The sequence below is a fragment of the Panthera pardus genome, unplaced genomic scaffold (assembly GCF_024362965.1).
Source record: "Panthera pardus isolate Hobbes unplaced genomic scaffold, ASM2436296v1 HiC_scaffold_17, whole genome shotgun sequence".
Taxonomy (NCBI): domain Eukaryota; kingdom Metazoa; phylum Chordata; class Mammalia; order Carnivora; family Felidae; genus Panthera; species Panthera pardus.
Window position 1 is genome coordinate 60,012,053 of NW_026526732.1, and position 15,907 is coordinate 60,027,959.

Consider the following 15,907-nt stretch of genomic DNA (forward strand, 5'->3'; position numbering starts at 1 on the left):
TCCTAGGCACCCCTAGCTGACATACCCCGCATTTCAACCACAGTAAACATGTCACTGTACAACAAATTCATCACACTACTTTACAGCTCTGTATCCTTCCATTTTCTATTCTACCTGCCCTTAACATGCTTGAGACACAGTTTAAATGTCATTTGTTTTCACTCTCTCTAGTCAGGTGATTTTCTTGCTCTCACCTCCTGTTTGGCCATAACACTTTTATGTGACTCTTTTAGCACTTAGCATACTGTATTATAATTTGTTTGTAATACCGCATTTTACATACCTGAACAATAGGAAACAGTTGTTTCTTCTTAGAACAACAAAGTGCTTGATAATGAGGTAGTTTACGTAATCAGCATATGTCATCAGTATACAATAAGTTTATGAAGACAGAAATAATTTTCAAAATAACAATTGTCTTCAAATATGTTTTCAAGTTAAATATATTACAGGAGTTAATAAGAGATGGCCTCCCTCCATCTGCCAGTGAGAACTGATGAAGTGAGCCCAAATTAAAGAAGAATAGTAAAATCTAGCTGAAGTACCATATGTGCTGTTTGGGGCTCTAAAGTCCACGTTAGTTGACTGGCTGTCAAATAGGCTAAGAAATTTAAAAATCAATATTGTATCATTTACAAAGCATACTTTAATATAATCAGATTTGCCTGGATTTAGAAAATCTGAGGACATCACCCAAAGCAATCTACACATTTGAGGCAATTGCTCTTAAAATAATGGAAAAATTCATCCTAATATTAATTCAGAATTCCAACAGATCACAAATTAGGGTGTGACTATGTGTATTGCTTTGGTTGATAAAATGTGAGCAACAGTGTTGCTCATTTTTAGATGGAAAGATTTAATTGCCTGGCACTTAATTCTCCAATTTACCCATTCTCTGCCACAGCAATTGTGCAATAAGTTCAAAGCATCCTAAAATGCTGACCCAAGATATCAAAAATAGCTGCCCTGGAGAATTATCTAGATTTACAGTAAACCTTATTTTTATGAGACATAAAATCTTGTTCTATTAAATTGCTGTGATTTGGGGAATGATTTTTCCTATAGCATAATCTAGTCTGGTAGTTCTCAAACTTCACTGTGCATTGAAAACATTAGGAAAATGTGTTAAAACACTGTTTGCTGGCCTTACTCCCAGTTTCTGATTTAGTAGGTGTGGGATGTGGCCTGAGAATTTTTCTTTCTAATAATTTCCCAAGTGATCATGATGCTATAAGTCTAGCGACCACACTTTGAGAATCACTGATCCATCTAATCTTAAATAATATGCAAGTTATCACATTTGGAAAAATACTTGACAGTAAGTCAAATTTGGCAATATAATAAACAAAAGCATACTTTTATAGATAAAAACAAATATAAAAATTGTAAGCAAACGTAGAATGGTTTTATAGTGACTTAACATTGGTAAAATTGTAAATCACTTATGAAAAATATTTATTCAGTTATCTGAACATTTGCACACTGAGTTGTCTTAATTCTGCTGAATATTTCTGTCCTTAGAGTATTTTAAACAGTCTTGAATTAGTTTTAATATGGAGGAAGTACATTACACCATAAATATAGTAAAAATTGTCAAGTATAAATTTAAAAAAATTAGAATAATCCAGCATATGTTTTATAATATCTATTTCAGTAAATTCATAGTTTTACTTTTTTAATATAACTTTAAAGAATTTTTCAAAAAGTATTAATTGCATGACTAATGATTCTGATTTGTCAATTAAGCATTTTAAAAAATTTCCTGTTCCATTTTCACAATGAACTTTTTATCCTTTTATCCAATTGGAATAATTGGGTTGGCATTAAAGAAATAAAATTAAGTCAGCCCTTGAAATCTTAGCACTAACTTGTTAATTACCCCCATTAATTATACAATGAGGAATGACAAGCAATAATTCCCTTTCCCAAAGTATGGCTGAAGGTCAGAGAGCTATCTTACTGGCATATTGAGAGATCAAAGCAAATGATGCAGTTTTTCTTTTAAATGCCATCAGACATCACTGGAAGCTTACCCAAGGAACTAAGTTAATGTTTTAAACATAATCTTTAAACATTATTTTTATCTGTTAAGGGAAACAATACTTATTACATATTTAGAAGTAAAATGACACTCAATAGCAAAACCACGAACAATCCAATTAAAAAAACGGGCAAAGGACCTGAATATACAGTTTTCCAAAGAAGACATACAGGTGACCGACAGGCAAATGATAAAATGCTCCATGTCACTAATCATCAGGAAAATGCAAGTCAAAACCACAATTTTATCACCTCAAACCTATTGTCATCAAAAAGACAAGAGATAGCAAGTGTTGGCAAGGATGTTTTGATTATTCATTTGCAATGTAGATAATTTTTCCCCAAATATGCTTTATATAACTTACATTCAAAACAAGATAAACATTTAAACAATGTTGAGAAGGAAACAGAAAACTTTTAGAGGGCAGTTGTGTTAATCCATTCAGGAACTGAATTTTTAAAAAGAGTTTCTGATACAGAATCAATTCATTTTTAATCAAGCATCCAATAAACAACCCATAATAACTTACAGAAATGGATATATGTTAGACTTATTTCTCTTCTTATTTACTCCAAGTCTCATTGCAACTTAAAATGAATGCTGTCCTTTTTTAGGGGTCAGTGCTTTAGACCATCATCACTAAGTGACTCATATAAAAATGAGTGCCTATGTAGAAGTCTTTACAGTGAATTATTTTTAAAGAAATGACATTATTGTCATTTTGTCATTAGTTTATAGAGCATCCTGGAATAGTCAATAATGGAACATATACATATATAAAACATATACATATATATGTATGTACATGTAAACATATATACACCTATAAAAGAAGTGATAAATATCACAAAAATCTTCAGTTTCCCCAAAATCCTTCTCTAAACTAAGAAAATAAAACCAAAAACAAACAACAAAACTTCCCTTGCCTTGACATTTTTTGTCTCTTTCTCCTTAGGTTATTTTTTTCTCCTTGCTATTTGTCTGAAACCTTCAGATATTCCCATGACATATTTCCTCAGCTCATTAAAGTCTGAGCTCAAGTGTCACCTTCCAAGTAAGGTCTCTTCTGATAAACCCAACCTAATATTGTAATCATCTTTTATACTCCCTATACATCTCCTTGCTTTATGTCTCTCCATAACACTTATAACATTTGATATAATAGACATATTTGTTTTTTTATTGCTTATCTCCCTTTTCTAGAATACAAACTCCACAAGTCAAATAGCTTTTGTCTGTTTTGTTCACTCTTGTATCTCCAGTACCTAGAACAATGGTGACACACGGTAAATATTTAATTATTATTTGTAAACTAAATAAATCAATAAACTTAAAATAAAACAATTGAAGAAGAAAATAAATAGATGAATTAATTATAAAATATTTAGTGTTCTCATGCCTAGAAAAACATCACTCCTGCTAAATGGGTAACATGAGTATGCTGAAAATAAGATTTACTACAGAATTGATGATGAATTATTTTATCAACCAAAGTCTTGCATCCTACAAAAAACCAGAATTATCAACTTACACAGGTAGGAGTCAGGGAAGGTTACTTCACATTTATACTTTGTAAGAATATTTTAAGATGCATCCTGAAAGTGGTGAATAGATAACCAAATGGGAAGGGCATATCAGGCAGAGAGAACAGTTTGTGCACAGCAAAGAGGCTTGAAACAGCACAGCATGATTGGTAAGGGGGAATGACAATTATTCAAGGAAGGCTGTGGCATAAGTATTGAGAGAAGAAATACCAGGAAAGCAAAATCAAACAGGCATGAGAATGACAATGACAGAGGCTGCATGTGTCATGCTGAGAAATCAGAACTCATTCTTCTAAGAACTGAGGATTTGCCAAATAGTGTTAAGTCTGGGAATGACATCACCAGATTGTCATTTCAAAAAAGACTATTTTGTCCGCATCAGATGAACTTAAATAGGGTACCAGGAAGAACACGGTCAAGGTTGTATACAAGTATGTTAACTAAGACAGGTGGTGGGGATGGAGAATAGAGCTAAACTTGAGAATTGCGAGATACAAGGGAGAAGTATTAAGTGATCAGTTGGAAATGAGGGATGAGAGAAAGACAAGAATCTAGCATGATCATTAAGGATGGGGCTCAGAAACCCCATAAGTAGGGAAAACCAGGAGAAAAAGCATGTTTTGGAGTAAAAACAATGAGTTTGGTTTTCATCACGTTGGATCAGTTGTGCCTCTGAGATATCCAAATAAAGATGTCCAATGGTGTCTGGATCTATGAGTATGGAACATGGTGGAAACAACCGAAGGCGTCGATCAATTATCTATAGCATAGAGGCAGAGGAAGGTATGGGTCACGGGAAAAACGTTAGGGAGAACGAAATCAATAAGCAGAGAACAAGACTGAAAAAACCTGGAATATCAATTTTTAAGGAGCAAGGAAAGAAAAAGGAGTTTAAGAATATAAAAATAGGAATAAAAGGCTAAACGAGGGCGGTAACAAGGAGAGAATGATAGCAGAGAAACCGAAGTAGGAGAGTTATTTTTTCCCCTGAAGAGGGAGTAGTCAGAATTGTCAAGTGCTTCAAAGAAATAATACAAGTATTATCCTTCTCCCTATGCTACTCAGAGAGGGAGACAAACACCAGGAAAACACTAGGGGAAAGTAGCTACCAAGAGGCTCATGCCAGATTTATCAAGTTCCAGATTTAAATTTAGGAAAACTGGCAGTGTCTGTCTCTCACCAGGGAATTATTTCACTTTATTATTATTATTTATTTGTCTTCCAATGAAAGCAAACACAGCTGATCACTGAGGTCTGGTATAAGACCTTCCCCTTCTATTTCATTAGACCTACATATACATAGGAATATGAATTGTATGATTATTGTGGAGAAATATTATTTTTGTGTTTTAGGATTGGCATATACTTTCAAGACTTTAAAACTTAAAAACATTAGTTCTTTGAATATGTTTAAAAATATTCACTGTCATGTAATCAGAGCCCAAGTAATAATATTCCAAAAATTTTTATGCTTGCTTAAATCGTAATAAAGAAACTATATTCAAGCAAAACCAACTTTGTGGAAACACTAATATACCAAGCTATGTAATCAACTATACCCAAATAATTAGGCTTAACTCATAATTGCTAATTGTATGTGCTCTTGGAATTAAAGAACTTCAAGCTTTGCACTTGGAATGTACAACATATAATCATCTTAGATCCAAATTACCCCACTTCCTGAAATAAAATTGAAATTATTTGGTTATAAGTTTTATAATACAGAAGTTGTTATAATACTGAAAATTAGTGTCTTCCAGGAATATATATTTTCATATTAATTTATTCTCTTGAATAATTTTATTTTATCCTATTTAAATATAGGTCCAAGATAAAATAAATTTTTACTATTAACTGATCTTATATATTATTAAACTAACTCCATAAGCACACAAAGATGTATCTAGAACATAGTCTATACATATACTACATCCAAGTTAATAAAGTTAGTAAAGAAAGCATTTATGCTCCTTAGGATAAAGGCTATGGCCTTTTTTTCTATATTGATATCATAGAAAGTAACCAAAGATCAGCCTGTTAAATATTATAATACCTTTAAAAATGACTAATTCTTTTCATTAATTAAAATAATTTATATTCTCTCCTTTAAATCCTCCCCTTATCTATATCAATATCCATGACCACTCACTCACTAAATAATGACTTCAAAAAATTAAATGAATAAATATATATTTAATTGCAGTCAAAATAGAATACAAGTACAATTCATGCTAGCTTTCTTACAAAAGTTTTTAAATGATAGAAGAAATCATATCTATATATGATTCCTGAAAAATGTTGAATCTATTTATTCAATACAAGTACTAAAAAGTGACCTAACCTAAACTGACCTTGGGCAGATTACTTAATCCATTTGAGATTCATTGTCTAAGCAACAGATATAATAACACCTCTTTAAGCATTCATTCCTTAAATACTTATTAAGGTACATCCATGATCCAGGTAATACCTAGGTGCTAATGACAGAATAGTTAGTAGCCTTAGGGCTCATTCTGCTCAGACATGTATTTGATCCAGTAAAAAATACAGTCAAGAAATGTCATTCATAATGTGATTATAGCTCCCATGGGTGAGGGTCAAGGGATAACCAAGGGCTGAGATGTGTTGGAGGAAACCTATTGCAGCCTTGGGACCCAGGGTTGGGTAGATTTTCTTTGTAACATCTAAGCCAGATGGTACATATGAATGGTATATATGAACATGTATGTGCAAATGCACACATGCACATGTGTGTGCATTTAGTGGATTGGAGGAGTGGGGACCAGAATGAGAGCTTTCCAGGTGAACGGAATAGTAGTTTGGGCAACCTGAAAGAAGTTTAATGGCTGCTGGTAGGCAGAAGAGCCAGTCAGTCACTCACTGAAGGAAGCAGGGATGGTGGATGATAACCTATTTCCTTTGGGACTCATAGAATTGTTTTGACAATTAAGTGGAATAGTTTATATAACAGCAACTACAACAATGCCTAGTGCATTATAGCTCCTTTCTGTAGTTATTTTCCTTCTATTCTCCTAATTTCCAGAGTTGTACCAGTCATTTAGTAGCAAAACTGGGAATAGAATCCCAGGCTTCTGTTTACCAGTCCAGAGTTCTTTGTTAATGGACTGCTGGTCTATAAACAAAGATGAAACACAGGAATTTTAAAGCAAATATTCAGAACTTATCCTGGAATTGCTTACGAGCTGACAGCTATCCAACTTATTTTTAGTTTATATTTAAAGTGAATCATATGTTCCAAAATGACTGACAGAAACACAGCTTTGTTTCTGAAGCCAATTCTTCTCCATCATTTTTGGACATCATTCAGAGCTATAACAGACTTTCAGGGTGTTTAAAAGCATTCATCCACGACAACAACAAATGCTAATTATCATAAAAAATAAAACAGCTCCTGTTAACATCATTCTAAGAATTTCTCCTACTCCAGCACTATATTTCATCTATCATCCCATCTGTTTTGGGGGTGGGAACAAAGACTGGATGGAAGTATAATTATCATGTATCAAACTGGACAACACAACAAAATAGAAATGAATATAAATGGGAGGACTAGCATACATAATAAATAAATCTGGAAAGGGAAAAAGGAAATGTAAATAAAATGGCACAATGTGTCCTGCAGTAAACAGCAGATACATAAATCCATAATGGAGTCAATAATGTTTATCTTGCTGAGTATGAGGTGGATTTTTTCCCATTTCAGTTCACAGTCCTTGCTATAATCAGATTGCATTGCACATGATCAAATAGACATCTTGTTCACTTGGGCAGTTTACAAATCCTCTCTACTGAATTATGTCATTAAAATACCACCTTGAGACTTTTAAACATACCTGCAAAGACAAAAAAAAATCTATTTCCATGTATTTATGAATACATTTCAAAGGGAATCTTAGAGTCAGTTCTGTCCTATAAAAATATCAAACACAGCCACATTCTCGAAAGTGTTAAATTAAAAGGGACTACAAGTGTCCAGTTGCAAATGTAATTAGCTCATTAAAAATATGGTAAACACATGGACAATCACATATCCCTAAGTAGGAACTAGAAGCTCAATCAGGGCCAGGACTTTTTTTCTTTTATTGGCATAAACACACTTGCAATGGTTCTTGGCATGTAGTAGGTGACTGATCAATATTTTTAAAATTGAATACTGCAAAAATAGAGCAATTATAAGCTTTTATTCTTCTCAGAATATTTTAATACTCTACAAATAATTCTGTAGTGATTGAGTATTAATATTTAAATAATCAGATTTTAGAATCTCCAAGTATCTATTTCACTTTCAAGTGAGGAGTATGCCAAAGCTTCTTTTAAATAGTAACAATTATTTTAATACATATAATCTGAGATCAAGTCTCCATTAAAGGTATGTACACTGAATTAACTAATTACATTTATTTCCCTATTTAAATTTGCTTCAATGATATAAATGTTTAGAATATTATTTAAACCAAAAGATCAGTTACATATGAAGCTTTACTTTATCAAATTGTTGTTTGATCTTGATCACAAATCCCATTATCTTTTTAGTGAATCTCTCAAGAACTACATACGTGGAATAAAAATGTTACGATACACACATATACATCAAGCAGAATAGTGAAGAAGGTGTTATGTCCATAAGCATTTTGAACTTTCTAATATCCTTTACACCCTTAGGAGTTTTAAGATAATAAGACATAAATACAAATATCACATGCATAACATACACCTATATGCATCTGTATATGTGTGTGTATATACCATGTGTGTGTGCATGCATCTATGAAGGTACATGATATTTGCACATCATTCACTTGAATTATATCAGAGGGAATGGAGAAGTAAATAATCCATGGATTCATAATGCATGTGTACTCATATTTATATATTTCTGTATACAACAATTCATAAACATATGTGGACAAATTTGTAACTGAGGATGCCCTGTACCCTTACATTATACAACTCAGAAAAACCATTCACATAGAATCTACCATTTATAACATGATATATAGAACTTTACCAATGACAGAAAAGTAATGATTTGGGAGTAAAACATCAGACAACAAACTTAATAAGTCTAATTTGAGTTAAAAGACACATCAAAGGTACTTACTAAGTTATTTTTTTGAAGGTCTTTGTTGAGGTATTTCTAAGTTAAAACTATGTATAAACATTTCACTTTTTAAAAGCAGAAAAATGAAATTACTCTATTGATGTGTATTGAGACTCGCTCTTTCTTAGCCTAATGAAAATGTTTTTCAAAGTACTTTCATTGTTTTCCCAACCCTATGGTTTCCTTTTCCCTGTTCTCCTGGGAGAGCTCTGAAATCTATTTGTAGACAGTTCATTCTACTGGCAAAGGGATGGGTTCCTGCATATAGTTCTAAATATTGCATGCATGAACACAGTATGCTGCTGGAGTACTTCGGAAGAATTAAAATTCAAATGAATTCCAATTTTTGTGTAAGCTTAAAGGTATAATGAAATGTCTCAGAATACAACATTATTTTTACGGTCTACTTTAAGGATCATTATTTACACCATTGATAAGCATCTCAATGTAAAACTCTTATCACTAAATAATAACCAAAATAGTATGAACTTCTACCAATATAACCGCTAAGGAAAATAAAGACTTTATTTTTAATGTTTACTTTCATATATTTACCTATGAGATGTATTTTTAATTGCTACTTTAAAACAACTACTCATTTATAAAAATAATAACATACATTAAAACAGGAAAGCACAGACAACTTCTAGCAGCAAACATTCATTAAAATATTCATAGAAGACCCTGAAATAAATACCACTTAGTAAATTATATTATCCAAGTCCCTAAAATGTGTTTACACATGAATAAGTCCAAACACTCTGAGTATTTCAGTGGTTATAATATTGTTTCAAATATGAGAAAAAAAACGTTTTAAACTTTAACATGCTACCCAGGTATAAAGTTACTACCTTTCATACACAGTTTTTGCACATAACAGCTAGAGAAAATGTTAAGGCAAAATCCTGAATTTCTTGATAAGTTTCATTAATAGCCAGTCATAAGACTTTACTTTGGAAAACTATCCTGAACCTGGCAGAAGAATACTTTCAATAAGTATTTCAATATTAATTTCCACACTATCTCTTTCCTTCATCCAATATTATAGTTCATGTTACCTGGTCCCCCCACGGAAAAATAAAAGTGCTTATTTTACAAATACAGAGAGACAGTATGTGATTTAACTGTTCTTTGGATGTGTTGAATTGGTGTGGATGTTTGATTCCAAATGTCTTTCCAACTCTTTCCTTAATTAAAAATCAAACCAGGAATATAGTAAGAATTTTGAATAAGTTTCAGAATATTATGTGTATTTAAAGCATAGCCCTGAAGGCTACTGATTTTTCTTACCAGTGCTGTCATCATATACAACTGTGACAGTTTTCCACTTGAAGAATTGCACCAAGTCCAAAATGGCGCGGCTGAGTGAAGAGAAGTCTGGGTAAAGACTGACATAGAAGGAATCTTTGTTGTCTGACACCTGGTGCTTCCAGCGGGTCTGTATGTGGGGAACCCCCAGGGCATTGCAGATGGACTGCACAGCATTTGCTGATGAGCTGTGTGAAGGCCCGAAGATGGCAGCCACCCCAAGAGAGAGCTGATCACAGGCTGAGGAGAGAGAGAAGTCTGTCAATAACGAGGAGAGATGCCAGTGTGCCAACATTATCACATTAGTGTTGTGAACCTGAAGGTTTATCCTGAAGAAAGATTTTGTTTTCCTTATAAATAACATCTCCATTTAGCTAATTTTCATATTTTTTTCTGACTGCAAACATGTTCAGTTTGTCAGAAGGGAAATCTTCCAGGCATCTGCAACTCAATGTTCAAATGATTCTACAAATAATGCCAAGAGGGGGAAAGAGGAAGAATATTCTAGAATTTAAGAAGGAAGGGAAGTGTTCACCCTGCAAAAATAGTTTATATCAGGAAGTTGGGGAAATAGTGTTCCTTCCCAAATTTACTGACCATCCTCCACCATCTTAAATTCTTAATCAGAAGCCATTTGGTTGTTCCGCCCCATCTGAAAAGCTAGGGCAACACAGAGCTAAGTATTTGCACATATCTGATGATACAGATCAAGCTAAGCATTACAGATACCCCTTTAAAACCTGATATGGCTTATCAAGGATGATTTCATATAACTTAATCTCATCGAGAAAATTATTAGATAAATACTTAATCATTTTTTACTTGACTTTTGTATACTGTAAGTCTTTTATATTGTTCTAAGTTAATTTTTGAGGTTTGTATTCACTCACAGAAAATTTTATTCACGTCAATAATAAATACAGTAATTAAGAAAGGCATAAACAACCTAGAAGCTATTCAGATTAGAATAGACTATGATAGGACTTCAAATTCTATAAGGTCCCTCAAAGCAACTAGGAAGTTTGGGCCTAGAAAGTAAATAACTATTGGAAACATGAAAATCATCTTTAAATATTTGTAGATCTGGCCTGTGAAAGAGGCTTAAGTTTGTTTCATTTGATTAGAAAAGGAAGAATAGGGCAAATGGTTAGAAGTTCATCACAAATTTTGACATAATTTAAATTAAAAAAAAATTAAAGGGAAGTAATAAATGTCAAAAAGTGGAAATCTGTTCCAAGGGGCATTGGTTTACCCATCCCTGCAAATATTTAAACAGGACTAAGGAGAAGTATTATTGGGATTTAGGCATTAATTATGTGTTCAGACTGAATCTCTCCAAAATAGGTTAAAATTATACTGAATTTTAATTCTACTGAAGCAAAATTTCCTTCAGAGATTTCACAGCATAAAACACAATGTGATGGAATGATTCTTAAGCTTAGGGATATTAGTAAGTAATATCCCTATTAGCATAGTTAAAAAAATTCACTTTTAAACATTTTCTTCAAAAATTCAGTATGATCTAAGTACATTTTTTGAATATGTAGGTTCTTACTTTTTAAATAGTGATTGGAATTCTGAATCAGTAGTCATGTTGGAACTGACATTTTTCACGAACTTGGATTTTAATTCATATATGTTGAGAATAAAAGATCTTCCTTTACCAGGTTTTTGACAGAACACAGGTGAAAAAAAGTTGAAAACATTATAGTGGTCTATACAGAATGTTCTGAAATGTGTTTCAAATATGAAATAGTCTTCAGCTATCAGAGGAATCACTTAAAAGTGATGTATGATTCGAATAATAATTCAATATCTAATACATCAATGTAGTTATTTGCTCAGCAAAACAGTATCACTTATGAAAAGTATAAGAGCATATAACAGAAAATGTTGAAATTTAAACATCTAATTTCTTATCATTTGCTTGCTTTGGAAAAATAATTTAAAAAATTTAAATGTCCAAATTATTTAAATTATTTTATAATATATTATATATTAATATAATATATATTATTTTATATTCATATATATTTACTGAGCTACCATAGGTTCAGATATTATACCAGATCTCTCTCTTATATTACCCTTTCACATATTGCTATGCCTCCCAATCAGTAATAGCTCAGTAAGCAAGAGCTTCAGAAGGTAAGACCAAAACCATGACATTTACCCTCTCAACATATCACAAAGTTACTTAATTATGCTTATTTGAGTTTTCCCCAGTTTCAGACAAAGTCAATTAATGAATTTGATTCCCAATGGATTTTCATTTCATAAACGCTTTTTAGTATTTTGAAACTAAATTCCCAAGATAGTAACCTGTTTGCTGTCAGAACACACTAGACTGTTTTTGTTTTACATTGCTCCTTTGAATTCACCATTAAGAAATGTATTGATATTTTTTTATACTTCACTCATATTCCATATCCTTTGGTCTAAATGATTTCATTTGAGACAGAGCTTCTTCTTCCTAATGGAAATAATCCTGAACTATGTCACTAATCAAACGCACTTGTCTTGCAGTTAATGACTTATTTTGCAATTATGATGACAAATGTAATACTTCACAATAACCTTTACCCTTTTTTTCCAGCCTTTAAAACCTTTCATCACCCTGACATGGTTCTGAAATGTGGAAACTTATTTGTATTCTCAAAGATATGAATTCAAAGGGCAGGCAGAATTTAGGCTTTGATAAACACTAGTTAGCTGGGGGATAAAAAAGATACTTTCATCTCAAGGAATATTGTACCTTATCAGTTGCCATTAATATTAATGAAATTAGAAGAAATCTGGACCAACTTAGAATTATAAATAACTATGTACATTTCTTTCAATGTTAGGTAGCTAATAAAACAATACTAGAATTACAGAAAGGTAATGTTGTTTTTAAAAATATAAATTTAGAACAAATGCTTTATAATCCCATTCCTTTGTGAAAAATCTATATTATGAAATTTAATTCCTATTAGATGAATGCTAACTATGCAAAAGAAAATATCACCCACTTAGACAAGTAAGACAATGGAAACATCTCTCAAAACACATTTACTACCAAAGTTATTGTTTGGTTAAAATAATGCCTTGATAATAGTTTCACTATTACCTTCCTGACTTTCTAAATGTTAAACTCATATTCCACAAAGTTATTTTTCTGTTCTTATCACTAAAAAAACAGTTTGACAACAAAATAAAAGAAATAACAAAATTTATAAAGTATTCTAATTATATCTTCCTATAATTCAATTTTCATATCATTAGCCATTTATTTTCAGTTATAAGAAGAAACATCCAATAGTTTTAAAAATGGGCATGAAGTACACATAAATGAAAGGCTGTTGAAAATTTTCCAATAAAGTTTTAAGATTGGGCTGACATTATGTAGTAACTTGGAACTACAGAACTTTCAAGGTAGTCAGTAAATTGAGACAATAGTGATAATGTACTTCTTGGAAATGACAGAAAACACAATAAAAATGTAATAATGGATTCCAAAACTAGGTAAAATCCACTGCTGTATAGTTTTATTTAGTGGGTTCTTAAAAATAGGAATCATTTAGTAAGAAAAGGATTATTGCGGAGGAACAATTTACAACAATCATAGACCTAACTGAGTTTATGTTATAAACGATTTTGTCATAATAGGTAATCATAACACCTTACCTTCTTTGATAAAATTTATGTGCAGTTTGGAAAGAAACATTGCATGAAAATATGCCTAATGACTTATTAATTATATTTGGAATTAAGAAATCTCTTAAGAATACCTTTAGAATTGGATTCCAGAAAATACAATGTTAAATATTTGTCAATTACCTTTCTTGGATGCTTCAAAACTGTCATAGAGGTTTATCTTCTGGGTGTCATAAGTTAGGGTGGTATTGGGCAACAACGTTCTGTTTCTGTTGATTGTGTTCACAGCAAATCTGAACGCAAGTTCCTCAGCTCCCATTGGGCCAGATTCCACATATTCAAAAATACCACCTGGAGAAAAGAATAATCATGCAGTTTTACAAAAGGGAGAAAATGTGTAACATTTTCTGTAATTTTATGTATATATGCATTTATGGGTGATAAAGCACACATGTTATTTGCTTAAGTACATGGAGTTTGTGCTTACTTTTTTATGAACTTGAATATTTGGGATGTGCCCTTTTAGATAAATCCACACTGTAAAAATTTCTTTGCTATTGCCATCATTATTTAACACAGCTTAAAAATGACTTTGCCTTTTTTCTTCTGGTAATTCCTTCTTTTAGGGCCTAGATATAGATCTTGCCTTAAGTATTGAGTATTATCCCTCAAAATTTTGCACACAGTTCCAGAATAATCAATCCTCTATATTGATATAAAGCTATGAAGTTAAGCATCAGGAAAGTTATACTAAATTTGTCTCCATTATCTGAGAAATCAGAAAACTTTAGCATAATTTCTATGGCACTTATTGTGTTAAAAGCCCCAAATACAAACTAACTTGCAAATTCTAGCATCTTACTTGCAAGAAAAGAGAAAAAAGCGTCATTTCTGTATTTGTTTTACTATAAGTCTTTTTTAGAAGATACTTGGACATTTGTGAAAGATAAATCTCCAAAACAGAGTAAAATCCCTTAATTGGTGAATATCATGGAAGTATATAATTTAGCCCATAAAATGTAGAATACAATTCAAAAACATGTCCTTTCCATTTGTTACCTTTCACCTGTTATATCTTAGTCCACTTCCCTCATTCTTGTCCCAGCCTTGCTTCTTACTGATATCATCTCTATTCAGTTATGAGTGACCTATGGGAACCTTGCCTCCAACAGAATCTCTTCCTTATTGTTACTTTGGTAAATGGAATGAAAGGCGGAGCATCTGATATTTGACACTGTCCAACCTCTGTCCTTGGGAAAGTAGTACTACTTAAGCAATAGAAAGCATTTATCTCTCTTCCTTTCAAAATTTATGCCATTTGCTCTCAGCATAGGCGTTCACAAATTAAACTCCCTTGGATAAGTCATTTCCACGCCTTGCAATTCATACCTCATCAAAAGTCTTCTGACGTATGAATGTCAGGTGACTATACTATCAGCAAACTTCCTATTTTAAATTCATAAGAAGACATGGTATGGTAACAATTCCTCTAAATATGAGAAATTAGGACTCAAGAAAATACCACAGTGCTCAGACAAATTTATAGTCAGGAAGAATTGGAAAATTTGTTACTTGACACCATACTAGTTTGAAATATTTCTCTTATTCTTTCAGCTAAATTGATGGTATAATTATCAGAGCAGTCAACTTATTATGAAATAGTGCTTTTAGTATATTTAAAATCTTTGGAGACTTATGCTAAGCAGAAGGACAATAAGTATTTACATGCCTAATGGGTGTCAAGAACCAAATCAGATATCTCGTATATATGGAGGAGAATAATGGTATGTGCCTAAATTCTGAAGCCAAAATGGGTTCATATTCTGGTTCTGCCATTTGCTGTCCATTTAAATTTGGGTAGTTGCTTAAATCCTCAGTCTAAATTTCTTCATATCTAAAAAAAAAGGATTATAATTAACACTACTGCATAGAGTTGTTATAAAAATTAAATGCTATCTCATAACAAAACACTTACATTGTGGTTGCCATAAAGTAAGCACTCTATAAGTGATTAAGGTTCCATTGAATCTTCAAAGTAATCCCAAGCAGTATTATTTTAGGAAAGAACTCTTTTGGCCAAAGATCATATAACTATGAAGTTATAGAGCTAACATTACAATATGTTCATGAAAAAATTAAAAGCCCTTACTTATTCCACTACAAACTAGTTCCAATACAAACTTATTCCACTACAAAAACTTCAAAATTTCATTCAGGTAAAATACACTAAAATTCCTAAAAGGTGAGACATAC

The 15,907-nt window shown here is 32.0% G+C and overlaps 1 protein-coding gene across 7 annotated transcripts in view; it reads right to left on the reverse strand.

Annotated features, from left to right (window-relative positions):
- GRIK2 (glutamate ionotropic receptor kainate type subunit 2) overlaps positions 1-15,907 on the reverse strand; it is a 654,159-nt gene that overhangs the window by 394,546 nt on the left and 243,706 nt on the right. For all 7 annotated transcript variants that reach the window (XM_053904616.1, XM_019442973.2, XM_053904617.1 and 4 more), the window contains exons 3-4: positions 13,838-14,005; positions 10,001-10,258 (exon numbers count right to left, since the gene is read on the reverse strand). In XM_053904616.1, the coding sequence (XP_053760591.1) occupies positions 10,001-10,258; positions 13,838-14,005 (426 nt within the window). The remainder of the gene's footprint in view (positions 1-10,000; positions 10,259-13,837; positions 14,006-15,907) is intronic.